Source organism: Manis pentadactyla, chromosome 18, assembly GCF_030020395.1.
Source record: "Manis pentadactyla isolate mManPen7 chromosome 18, mManPen7.hap1, whole genome shotgun sequence".
Classification (NCBI taxonomy): domain Eukaryota; kingdom Metazoa; phylum Chordata; class Mammalia; order Pholidota; family Manidae; genus Manis; species Manis pentadactyla.
In genome coordinates, this window is record NC_080036.1 from 30499285 (window position 1) to 30512267 (window position 12983).

At 58.9% G+C, this 12983-nt stretch overlaps 1 protein-coding gene across 4 annotated transcripts in view; it reads right to left on the minus strand.

Annotated features, from left to right (window-relative positions):
• The window catches only part of CEMIP (cell migration inducing hyaluronidase 1), a 261072-nt gene that overhangs the window by 143533 nt on the left and 104556 nt on the right, over positions 1 to 12983 (minus strand). For 3 of the 4 annotated variants that reach the window (XM_036916119.2, XM_036916121.2, XM_036916122.2), the window contains 5 exons: positions 11784 to 11988; positions 11507 to 11593; positions 10757 to 10914; positions 7732 to 7832; positions 3291 to 6126 (listed from right to left, as the gene is read on the minus strand). In XM_036916119.2, the coding sequence (XP_036772014.2) occupies positions 5999 to 6126; positions 7732 to 7832; positions 10757 to 10914; positions 11507 to 11593; positions 11784 to 11988 (679 nt within the window). In that variant the 3' untranslated portion in view covers positions 3291 to 5998. Of the gene's footprint in view, positions 1 to 3290; positions 6127 to 7731; positions 7833 to 10756; positions 10915 to 11506; positions 11594 to 11783; positions 11989 to 12983 lie in introns of those variants that run through there. The other variant, XR_008994717.1, reaches the window with a different exon arrangement.

The window sequence follows — 12983 nt, forward strand, 5'->3', positions numbered from 1 at the left end:
CCGCAGCTCTGGCGTCGCAGCCAGAACCTCGGGGGCCGCCCTCCACGTGGTCCAGGGTGTGGGGGAACCTGAGCCGGCAGCCGGGGCGCCGTGGTGAGCCCCGGAGGTCTTGGCGACCGACTCAGGCCCGCCCGCGAGCCTGCCACTCAAATCCCTGCGCACCCCGGGTCCGGGCAGCCAGCGCGCAGGGTGGTGAGAGCTCAGAGCACGGCGCCCCAGCGGACCCAGCGCGTGCTGTCCCTCCTCCTGAGGAGCGTGCCGGGGGTCCCGGGTGGAGCCCTGGGCCGTGATCTGGGAGCTGGGCAGCACCCGGGCAAAGAGGCCGCTGCCCTGCAATGTGGGGAATTCCTGGGGCCATCTGGTCTCCCCTGCGTCTGCTCTTCCCAGCCGGCGGCGTCCTTGCTGGCGGGGAGCGAGGCTTTAGCGGTGGGCCTGGACTCACTGAGGCCGCTTTGATCCTAGCCTCCCACTCTGGCCCCCGTCGGATGACCTTGAGCGCGTATGTGATGTCCCTGGACCTCGCCTCTTCTATCAACAGGGTGATGAGTTCTGCCAGGCGTGGAATTTACATGCCAGTGTCTGGCGGAGACAGGACAAGAGGGGCACACTTCAACACCTGGACCCCTGGGATAGAACCTGCCTGATGAGTTCCCTGGGATGGTTGCTTCCCTTTCAGGGTCCCCTGTGGAGGAGAACGGTGTTTTCTGCCTTTGGACTCCTTATTTTAAATTCTAGATTTAAATCAGCGAATGCCCCGGGCCAGAGCTTCACCTCCCAGGCACTGCAGGTGGCCCAACGTTACCCAAAGGGATTTTACCAAGGGCACAGGCAGCTCAGGAGCAGTTCACCCTCACAGGCTAGTTCTTGGGGATTTTGAGATGCAGACCCCAGGGTGGTGCAGGGGATGCAAGGGAAGAGGCACTGAGGTGGGTGGGGTGCGGGGACGGAGAGACGCAGAGGGAGGAGGCCAGGGGGCTGTGAAAGCGGCGGCCCGTGACAGAGGACGGGAGCGTGGCCTCGGGCGGAGGCAGGCTACACACCTCCAAGTCTTCAGGTTCATTTTATGTTTTGAGACCATATTTATTTAGTCATTCCCGAGTAGTTGAATATTCAGGCTCTTTGAAGCTGTCTAATGATTATAAATAATGCCACAGTGAACATCTTTGTACCTAAGCTTTGTTTCCTTAGGCTAAATTCCTGATGAGTAATTTGTAGGTCGAAGAAAAGGACTCTTTTTAGGGCTCTTGATTCATGATGCCAAGTACTTTCTAAAGCAGTTATTTCAAAGTTTCAGAAGTGTTTTATCATGGAAATATGTTCCATGTGCACACACATAGAGTGAATGGGTATGATGAATCCACACACCTTATCACCCAGCTTTAGTAAATATCAACATTTCAAGTCATTTTTAGTCTATTTCAGGAAAGGGATTATACCTCAATTCAAGCAATCTCTGATTGTTGACTATTTAGATTGTTTTAGAGTTTCACCATATAAAAATGCTGCAGGGAACACCCTGGTAACAAATCCTGTGCACCCCTGGAGCTTGTTTTTCAGGACGGAATTTTGGAGCCAACGCCTGCTCACATTTTCAAATCGCTTTTACGTTAAACCAAATTGCTTTATGGGAGAGTCGTACCGAATGATTCTGTCACCAGGCTAGTGTCCATTTCTTCCTGTCCTTTGGCGCTGCCTTGAATATCTGAGTCTGTTAGCTGATTCACAGCATCTCTCAGCTGTTTCCTTTTGCATCTCATAATGACCAAGGAGGTTGAATTTTTGAACGCAGTTATTTCCCACTTGCATCCCCTTTGCTGTCCGTCGGTCCCGCCCGCTTTTCTTTTGGGGTTTCCCTCCGTCCTACTTTGTTGAGCGTGTCATATACAAAGCACTAGCACAGTCCCAGCTGGAGGAAGGGACTGTTTGCAAATTATGTTTCAGGGACCCCACCCTTCAGTCGGGGCAGTAATCCTGGGTTTGCACCGTGGGACCACTTCCAGCCCTAGGCTGGGAGACATTAGGTGCACGAGCATACCTGGGGCCAGACAGACAGGGAGGGAGGGGGGCGAGACCCTGCCTTCCTTAGAGGGGTACAGCCAGCCCTCCGAGATCCTGGGGCCCTCCTGCGTGCCTGAATCCTGAGTGTCTGTCCCACCCACCTTCCTCTCACGACTGCTTCAGTTCTCGCCCAGCCATCCTCAAGCCCACACGTCCGGTCCCCTTCCCTCTGCCCAGCCTGTGCCTCTTCTGGCAAGGCCCCTTCCCGCCTGCCCCTGAGGCCCGCAGACTGCAGCCCCACCGACTCCACGGCCCTGGCGCTCCAGGCGACCATGGTCCCACCCCGTCAAAGGCTCGGATGTTTCTCTGTGCGGTGCCTGGCGCAGAGCACGTGTGCAAAAATGCCTGCGGGATGAGTGTGCAGATGCGATCGCTTCCCCCAGCGGGGCTCTTGGGGGCAGAGTGAAGCTGCCCTGAAGATTTTATTGACAACTCAATGCTGCCCATCTGATGCCAGCCCCTTCAGGTAGACTAAGGACCCACATGTGTGCACACACACACACACACACACATGCACACGTGTGCATACACGTCAGGGGCATGGTTCGTCCAGCCTGAGCCCAGCTGCTCTCTGGAAAGCATCTAACAGTTGCCCCGTCTATACGGCAGCCATTTGCCACGTGGGCTATTGAGCCCTTCAAATGTGGGGAACAAGACCAGGGAACTGAATCGTTAATTGTATTTAATTTTAATAAATTTAAACCGGTGGCTAGCGGCTGCCCTACTGGATGGTGCGTTCTAGAACGCTCCCAGCCCACCTTGTGTTATGGTCTGCTCCTCATTCCTCTGCAGGCCCCGTAAACCCTCCCACCTCCGTCCCGTCTAATCTGCGTCTGTTCTGCTGCTCTGGAAGCAGGACTTGGACCCATTTCTCCACCTCAGCCTCCCTGCTCTCCTCAGAGCCTCTGATCTCTGGCCACTCTGTGCTCAGGAGGAAGAGACAATCCTGCTTTGAATCCAGACCCCGTTGGGCACCCCCTCAGGGGACGGTGCCACCCCAGCAGCGAGCCGGCAGCATAGGTGCGTGGACTACACCGTGCGTCCTGTGCATCCCGGGCCTGCCATCTGCTCTTCCGGGAGCCCCTGAGGCAGGGCGAGGTGGGCTTTGACCTGGGACTAGTTCTTGGCAGCAAGAGGCACACCCATAGGGGAGTCCCATCAGTCTCATTTTCCTTGGAGACCACGCTTAAAGTGAGGCTCACGTTAACGGAGAACAGAACAAGCAGACAGGATAACATCCTTTGTGCATTTACTGTGGTACAGCGTGACCTTCCACGTCAAAGCCGTGCCCTCTGCTGTCAGCAGAGGCTCTAGGCAGTCCCAAGGACATCCCCACACAGGATATTAGTACAAGTCTTCATTTCTCAGACAATGACTCCTTGGAGTGCATATATATAATAAATAAATAGAAAATATATCTTTGTTCTTGGTGACGCCTACAGGAAATGTTTACATACAAAACACACCATACATCTAATTCCCGAAAAAGGACCAGCTATTTCGGCAACAGGAAAAAGAAATTTCATCGGCAAGTTGCTTTCCTTAAAGGCTTAACTCGTTTTAACGCACACAAACAGAGCAACATTGATGTTCTAAGCAATAAGATTTGTGCCTCCAAGAATACGCCTGGACATTGGCCCTTAGTGGACGGTTTAGGAAAGAAAGTTCTTTGCACAGATGCTGCACTGCTAGACACGGACAACTCTGAGGATTGCCAAACAGACACATTTTGATATGAGCTGAACCAGAGACAAGTCAACATTCCTGGCCACCTAAAGTGATCACATCCTCAGTGGTTCACAGTGTGAGACCCTTGCATTAAAAGAGTTCGAAAACTGTAGGCAAGAAGACCATGAGGTCGTTTGAGTCTCCTCCCTACGGCCACACTCTGCCCAGAAGAGGCCCCGGCCTGGGGCAGGCCTCACACGCTGCCCCGTGTGAAGAGGCGGGAATCCCACGCCCCTCTGGGCAGCTAGAAGACCCATTTGGTGTGAAAAACCCCTCTGCAGTCGGCCTCACCCGGGGGTGGACCCGCTGACGGAGTCCTGTGGGGACGCTGGGCAGAGGGCGCCAAGAAAGCCCTCTGGGGAGGAAAGGGTTTGTGGCTGGGGTGGGAAAGGGGAAAACAGTCCCTGGTAAGCCCCAGGGTGACCCTGGTACCCCATGAGAGAGTATAAACCCCCGGGGACTTTCCTTTGTGCTAGGAGTGCTCAGCTCTCTCTGGGGTGGGCAAGGGAGACAGCAGGGCACCCAGCAGGAGCTGCAGGGTGGGCCCCAAGGTCAGCCAAGCTGGCTCCCTGAACACGCTCTGGGGCCCCACTGCTGTCTGCTGGCTGCACCCGCAAACCTGCAGAGACAGGCAGCCCCAGTGGGACTGGCCCAGTGGCTGTGCACCTGCGCGTGGGAAGGCAGGGGTCTGGACTAAGTGGAGGCTGCAGGACCGCTGCAGCCGAGAGGAGGGCAGCTTGGTGTGTGCGGGGCCAGGAGGGACAGTCACCAGCCAATTCTCTTCCTGTCCTGGCCATTGTTTTCCCCTCGAGGGGACAAGTCCCCATTTCGGGAGGCTCCTTGTGGTGCCCGGACCCCCTGGGGCTGGTGTTGAGGCCACGTGGTGTGATGGCAGGTGCTAGCCATGGGCATGCGCCCTGGCCGTGCCCTGGCCTGCGGCTCTTCCCCATATCAGGGTCTCACAAGCCGCGTCTGAAACATGGAGGCTTTGGACTGGGTGGTTCCTAAGGTCCTTCCAGCTCTGGAACCCCAGGCTCACGGGGTCCCAGCACGTTCTCAGGTCTCCCAGGGGGCTCCTCTGCTTAGGTCCCTGGACGCACACCAAATGAGGAGCCCATGCATCCCCGCCTGACGCCACCCTCTTGGAGTCGAGGCGGGGCTGGCTGGGCCCCGGTTCCTCAGCTCGGGGGCTGCAGGCCTGGCGCACTCCTCCCGCCTGATGCTCGCTTCTCCGTTGCGGGTGGGCCAGTGAGCCACCAGCCAAGGAAGCCCCTGCAGTCCCCCAGCTTCAGGCAATGGGGCAGGAAGGGCTTGGCCTTGACCCACTCTGGAGGCTGCCCATCTTTGCCCACAAAACGCCCTGCCCTTCATTCCCGTGAGCCCAGGGCCTGATCCCGCAGGAAGCTTCTGCTCCACCCGTGCTGGAAGTTTCCCTGATCGGAACTGGCCCCGGTCTCTGTCTGACCTGATTTGTCTTCTCTACCTGGTGTCCGACCGCCTCTCCGGCCAGACCAGAGAGCAAGCCCCTCACTTGAGGTATTCTTCTCACCCCTGCCCGTGCGCCCGCGGCACATGGCACCCCGGACGCCAGCTGGAAGGGATGCCCTCATCTGCTGCTGGGCTCCGGCTGCAGTGTGCAAAGCACAGGCTTCCGGGGGCTCAGAACCGAAAGGGCCTTTAGAAGTCACCTGGCCCAGCTCCCCGGAGTCCTGTGACCTGGAGTCCCCGGAGGGTGGACCCCTGAGGTGGGGCTCACCTCTGTCCCAAGGGAAGCTGGTTCCGTCTCGGTGAGCTCGGCCTGCGCGAGCTCCTAATCCCGAGAAGGCTGGCTCTCGCTTACAGGAATGAAGGTTTCCTTAAGACCGGGGCTGTTTCCTACAGCTGCCACACTGGCGTGCCTGCCAGAGCATTTGGGCGTCCGTGCACGGCCCAGCGCCCAGGCCGCTTCCTCGCTGGAGGAGGGCTCCTGCCGAACGGGCCCTGCGCCTGCACAGCCCCGTCCCCTTGTGCGGTGCCCACACCCACCCTGAAGGGGCACAGATAGCAGAGAAGTGCCCAGCCCTGCAGCAGCAGTGGACGCTGGGGGCCAGGTGGCAGCCCCAGAGTCCGATGTCCTTCCCTCAGCCCATCAGGGCTGCCGCTTGGCCCTGCACGGGGCTGGGCAGCCAGCCGTCCTGCCCTGGGCAGCTGCATGGCCCACCGGGGGCTGTCCTCACAGCTTCTTCTTCCTCGCCACCGGGATGGGCACAGCTTGGAAGATTTTGGCCTTGTGGTCCTCGGTGTCCAGGGTCACCCACATGGGCCGGAAGCTGCCTTTGAAGCCAATGAATGCCATTTTCTCTGCAAAGCAACGATGAGTCATGTGAGTGGGAACCCCAGGAGGGGAAGGCTACACCCCACACCTTCCAGGGCTCCCCACTGCCATTGCCCTGTCCCTTCCAGGCACCCCTCTCTTAGCTGCCCTGGACTCTGTCACCCTGGGAAGAGCTCCGTGCCCAACTACTGATGCTACCAGACCGTTGTTGGTACGGGCAGAGCAGGCATCTCCCCTGCGCTCATGGCCACAGGTGCCGGGTGGTGGCTCTGCTTTACCCAGGAGGCCTCCCGGGAGCCCCAGCCCCCTTCCAGCCCATCCTACGGCCACCAGCAAGTCCCTGCCTGCCCTGACTTCCAGTGTCCCCATCTGTCAAATGATGGCATTCGTGGACAAGATCTTGGTCCCAGCTCTATCATGCTGCGGCTCTAGAAGGCATTTGTCCAAAGGCACAGAGGGAAAGGTGCAGTCCAGACCAGAACACTGGCCCCTCAGCCCCGTGCATTCAGATCTTGGCTGTCCGGGGCATGTGGGGCTCCATGCTCAGGAAGGGCCCGGCCTGGCGGACGGCGCACATTCATCACCCCTTGTTAAGTGCCACTCAACTTAGGTCACCTTATGTACATCGGCTTTTGGCAACAGGTTCTTAGTTTTAAAGACAAAGGCCCCCAGATGATCCCGGGCTGGGCTGGAGAAGGTGCTTCTCTTTGCCTTGGGTTCCTTTTAGCTCATTTGAAGGACCTTCCTTCTTTCTGACTTTTCTCTGGACTAAACGACCCCTGTGACGGGCTGCTGACTCTGGTGTTTGTCATAGTTAGGATGCTCAGCAGCTAAGAATCCTGCCTTTGAACTAGAAAAATCAGGACCCAAAGTCTAATCTTAAGCAAGTTACTTCACTGTCTAATTCTCAGTTTCCTGACTGTAAATGGAAAAAATGGCACCTGTGGCATGGGTCGCTCGTGAATAAGAAGGTGACTACAGACTGCTCAGCACGGCGCAGGGCTGACATTACAGGAGGCCACCGCGGGCTGTCATTATCTGTAGCTTCACCCTGACCTCTGACCGCCCCCAAGGACCACATCTGGGCACAGCATGTGAGGGTGGTAACAAGTGCCAGGCTGACATTTCTGTCCTGCTGCTATTCCCTGGGGTCTGTGCTAGACTCTGTGGCCAGTGCTGGGTGACCCTGGACAAGCCACATGGATTCTCTGGGCTTTCATTTCCTCCTTTGCTCCCTGCCTCTGAGGATAAACAAGAGCTTTGCAAGCTGCAGCGGGCTGGGCGAGGGCTGGCTCTCTGCTGGAAGGTGGAGGGAGAGGAAGGGCCCCCGGCTGGTCCGCAGCAGGAACTGGGCTAGGGGGTCAGACCCAGTCGGTATCCTGCTGATATTTGGGGTGGGAAAGGGTTACTTCCTGAGTAGATGGGAGAGTGACACTAATTTCCTCCCAGCGTCTGCTCATGAGTTAAGATGGTCACTGTCGTGTGGAGGGGACACAGGCAGCACCCTGCCCAGGGGTCCCGGCAGATCACGAGCTGTGCTTGTGGGCAAGTGTTCCAGCCCCAGCACGGGGTACCTGCCCACGCACCAGGTGCCCCCTTCAGAGTTGGTGCGAACCCCACTCTAACCTTACCTTTCAACTTGAGACCCTTGTCTGCCCCGAGCTTCTCCAGCACTCGAGTCCATGGGCCCCTGGAGATGTATCTTCCCTTTGACGCCATGAGAACTATGGAACTGGGCGAGAAGGGACCAGTTAGAGGACCAGGATAGGGGAGCACACTGGGCAGGGGTCCGCTGGGAGGGAGGCTGGACTGCGGGCAGGGGTGTGGGCTGGCAGTGCCCCCAGGCTCAGCCAGGGATTTGGGCAAGGGCTGCGAGCCCAGCTGACTGACTCTTTCCACGATGACCAACATCCTCATCACCCCTCCCACGCATCGGGCTTCAGTTGGCACTAACAGCCTCACCGAGTCTGCCCTCAGTGCTCAGGGCCTGTGCGTGTCTGTCCCCAAAGGAGACACGGTGCTTACAGCGACCGCGCCACCTGGGGGCTTGCACCTGTCCAGGGCCGGGCGCACAGGACGTCAGCATGCGTGTAGTAAGTGAAAGCTGTCAGCGCTGTTTGGGGTAGGACTAGAGTGTGCCATGGTGGCGGAGAAGCCAGAACACGGGGTCACCACGTGTCAGGGCCGGTGAGCCCCGTGTTCATGTCCCCTCCCTCTCTGGTCAGGAGCGACAACAGCACTGCTCCATTTTGCAAATGGGGATATTGATGATCTACCAAATATGTGAGAGGAGCTGCTGAAGGGAAGCCGTGCTTGGGGGCTGGGACGGAGGCCTGGAGCGATAGGTCCCAGCTTGCAAAGGCCCAGCTTGGGCACAAGGAGTCTCCATTCCCCTGTCTTGGAGGCAGTCAGGCTGCAGAGCTGGGAAAACGGCCTTCTGGGGGCGGACTGAGCGCTCTGGCCAGACGGAGGCAGTCACCACCTCCCCTGGGGACAGGAGCCCCGTGGGGCTTCCAGTTCATATCTTAAAGGAATCCCACAGCCACAGACCACAGTCCAGACATGGAAAAACTGTGTAGGATTCTGGAAGCCATTGTTACCCCCATCTGTGTCCCACTGGGAGCAGAAGAGAAGCTCTTAGGATGCAAAGGGCTGGTGTGCAGCTATAACAGGGGGGGCGCTGGGAGCTGCATCCGGCTCCAGGGAAAGCTGGGGCTGGGGGTGAGGCCTGCTATGGAGGGAGCCTTGCAAACACATCCTCAACCTGGGAGCTGGGCTCTGTTCCCAGGAGGCTCTTGCCCCATCGCTCCAATTCAGAATAAAAGCTCATCCTGCTGGCTCGGCCAAGCCTTCCTGCTGGGGGGAACCCAAAGGTCAGGCCCTCTGGCGGGGCTCTGAGTCAGCTCACAGGAGCAGAGCGTGGGGACAGAGCTTCTCATGTGTCCGGCCTCCTGGCAGCACCCGGAGGCCTGCCTGCACACTTCAGGGGTCCCTCTCTGTGGGTGTGGAGTGCTCATGGCCTCCAAGCCCCTGACAGCTTCCCATGGGGTGGCGGTGCAGAGGCAGCCCCTAGAAGCCATCCGTGATGGCGGTGGTGGGAGCAGATGCCTGCTCCTTTCCCTGGGACCCTGGGGCCAGCAGTGGCCCCTTGGATAGGATGCTGAGGCTGGGGCCGGCCCAGGTGAGGCCTATTCCCACTCCTTCCCGGGTTGGAGGGGGCTCTGGCAGTACCCAGGTCTTCTCTGGGCCTGGCTCATACCAGGGACTGGTGAGGGCTCGCCCCCCCAGCCAGCTGCACTGGGGTGCTGCAGGGGCAGAGAGGACCCCTGGGCACAGCGGGCCCCTCACCCTGGCCTCATCAGAGCGGCCCTGGGCACTGGTTTCTGGCCCCAGGCTTCTGCATCCTGTCCCAGTTCAGGGAACAGTCCTCTGGTCCAGAAAGGCATGAAACCTACGGATCTCAAGGGGATAAATGTATTTTCCCCAGATCAGTAAATCTGATCTTTCTGTGTGAGTCTGCGTATAAACGCTGCAACACTGGAGAAGCTTCTGATGGGGATGGAGCGGAGACTGTCTAAGCGGAACCCAGCGCCTGGAGTCACGTGGTGTCCGGTTCACACCCACCACGCAGTGAGCCTCTGGGAAGCACCCCGGTTCTCATCAATGACCATTAGCTGAGCACCTGTGTGTGTCCCATCAGGCACTTCACACGGACTCTGTGAGGCCAGGCTGTGCTCCTGACTGAGCTCTGCACGCAGTTAACCAGGAAGGCAAATATGAGCTAGACCTGGTCCCAGCATCAGGGAGCCCACGCCCAGCCCGGGGCAGGTGTGCCCAGCCGTCCCCTGGGGGTGGCGCTTGAGGACAGACAGAGCTTTCTGATTAGACTGGGAGAGACCAGAGGGTGTGCTGGATTCAGGAGGTGGTGGGAAACGACCAAAGATTTCTCAGCAAGGGCCGAAAAGACCCCTACATGGAAAAAGTTCCAACCAGCAGCCACATGGAGGATGGATCTGAGCGGGGGCCTGTCGGGAGGCTGGGCCAACTGCCGGTGCCTGACAGTGAAGGCCTGGCTGGGGTGGCGACGGAGGACACGGCGGGCAGACTGGCAGGAGGGCAAGGACACAGCTGCCGCTCAGGGAGAGAGCGAGGGGCAGACACGGTGCCTGGACGCTGGTCTTGCTCCTCACGGATGATGTGGTTTAATCAAAACAGGGGGAATGGGAGGGGTGACCACTTGGGGAGGTTAAAAAAGGGAGAGAATTCAGCTCCCCAGGAGACGTCGGATGGGCGGCACTGGCCAGGCAGGTCAGCCCGTGGGGGCATCCGGGCTGGAGATACTCAAAAGCCACCAGCATTCGGGTGGTATTGGGAAGTGTGGGAGGGATGAGGTCATGCTGGCAGACTGTGTCGCGATGGGGAGAGGGCCAGGGCAGGCTTCCCACTTGTCCTGGGCGGCCCGTCTGCCTCAGCCTGACCTACATTCACCGCGGCCCCGGGCCAGCAGGAGTCCCAGGCACGAGGTCTCCCGACACAGCCCCACGATCGGCAGGCAGGCCACGGACACCCCTCGGCTTTCCCAGCCTGGACCAGGCCACAGGGCTGGGGGGCAGCGAGGGGCCCCGGCCGGTTCCCGGGGCCAAGGCGCAGAGTCACCTGTCGGGGATGGCCACCACGTAGTTGAAGAGCTGCCAGGGTACGCCCTGCAGGATGGCATTCCGGAAGCTCGTGTGGCTCACCACGCGCCCGTGGCTCCCGTCAAGCACCACCACCTGGATGCCATCTTCCTCGCTGGAGAACTTCTTCCCATCCACCTGCAGATGCAAAGCCACACAGGTGTGGGACGGGGGCCTCCTGCTGGCGGGCTCCCAGGCAGAACCGAAGGCGGGTGGCCGTGCACAGCACCCACCCACCTGACCAGTGCCCTGCAGCACCCTGCAGGGGGCAGGGTGGGGGCCCCTCAGAAGACACTTCCACCTGGACACTGTGGAAGTGCACTTATTTGGAAAGAGATTCTCTGCAGATGCATCTAAGTGGAGGATTTGAGATGAGATCATCTTGGATTTAGGATGGGTCTTAAACAGGCTGAGGGAGCCGTAAGCCACCCCGGGAATGGGCCACGTGAACACAGAGCAGAGACTGGAGGCGCGTCTGCAGCAAGGGACAGGAAGGACCGCCGGCCCGGCAGAAGCCAGGAGGGTCCTGGGACAGTCGCTCCCTCAGAGCCTCCCGGAGGAACCAGCCCTGCCAACACCCTGGCTTCGGCCTTCCGGCCTCCAGCCGCGTGACAGGTACATCTCTGTTGCTTTGAGACACCTGGCTGGTGGCCATTTATGACGCAGCCCCAGGGCCCTAATACCCCCTGTTCGTAAGCACACCAGCACGCTGCAGGCCGGAGTCACTTACTTCAATGTAAGCGACGCTGTTCAGCAGGTGGAAGAAACGCTGCCGGGAACTTTCCATCTTCACCTCCAAGAAGTGGTCCTTTGTTTTCTAGAAAACACATAGAAGCCGGTGTGGCTGTTAGGTGTGGGGAGTCCTGCGTACGACCCGACGGGTGGTCACCCCCTCGGCTTCCCAGTCCCAGGAGCTGGTTTGTGGAGCCGAGCGGAGGTCTGGAGAGGACCCGGAGGGGGTCCAGCCCAGCCAAAGGCAGGGGCCAGGCTCACCAGCAGCCACTCACCAGCTGGGACCCGGACAGCTTCCTGGGCATCGGCACGTCCACGACTGCCCTCTCAGCGAACTTGGGGTAGGCGGCGGCCGTGCAGTCACTGACGCCCGCGTTCTTTGGGATCAGGGCCTTGATCTTTATTCTCTCACAGCCTTTCACAGAGCAGAAGGCGAACTTCTCTCTCTCGTTCTGCGCCTTTAGCTTTAGAAACAGCAGCCTGCACACAGGAGCATAGTGGGGGGCCCACCTTGGCATTCAGAGCCCCCCATCCTGTTCCCTCCTTTGGCAAAGGCATCCACCGAGCACGGTGTGCCAGCCACTGTGGTTAGCCCCAGGGCTTCCCAAAATGACCAGAGGGCACGTCTACCTCACTGGAGAAAAGAAAAGCAAATGCGCTGAAGTTAAAACCTAAGAACACGGACAGCCATCTTCTCCTGAGCATGCACCACGTGCCGGGCTGTCCACATGCCATAAAGTGACATGTTCTCTCATTTGATCCTCAGATGATCCCGTCCAGTAGGGACTGTTCTCACCCTGATTTCTCAGATGGGGAAACCGTGGCTCAGAGAAGTGAAGTGACTTGCCCAGGACACACAGCAGGGGCCTGGCAGGGCTGGGATTCTCCGTCCATCACTGCCCAGTGAGGAACATGCTGTCAGCTTCCCCAGTTCTGCTTTTTCCCAAAGCACGATTCATTCTTGCTTACTGTGAGGGACTAGACACTGACTAGGTGGTACGGGGAGTCACATAATGAGGAGACCCCGGTCCTACCATGGGGCTTGTTATCATCGCTGTTTTAGCTCGGAAAAATGCCATCAGCTGATTCCCATGTCTGAAATGTTAGAATATCTGATTTGGGCGATCAGTGCCGCCCCCTCTCCCGAGCTGGCTCTCAGCAGAGCCCTGTCTGCCCAGCGAGCTGGGTTTGCACCATGAAGCCATGATTCCTCTGCCCCACAACCGCACAGCTGACAGGCCAGGGGCGCACACTGGGCTTGAGGAGGGGCCACCTGCTGGCGACCCAATGACCGAGGAGATTCTCCCTCTCATGAACTTGAATTGAGAGACCCAGAGGCTCCTGTCGGAGCTGGGGCAACTATTTTGTGTCATGATGCAGCCAAGGAATGGAGAAAGAAGGGGGGCAGTGTGCAGCCAGAGCTGCTGCTCCGGGCCAGGCATGCGGGAATGTGAGTGGGAGGGGGCAGAGGGGTG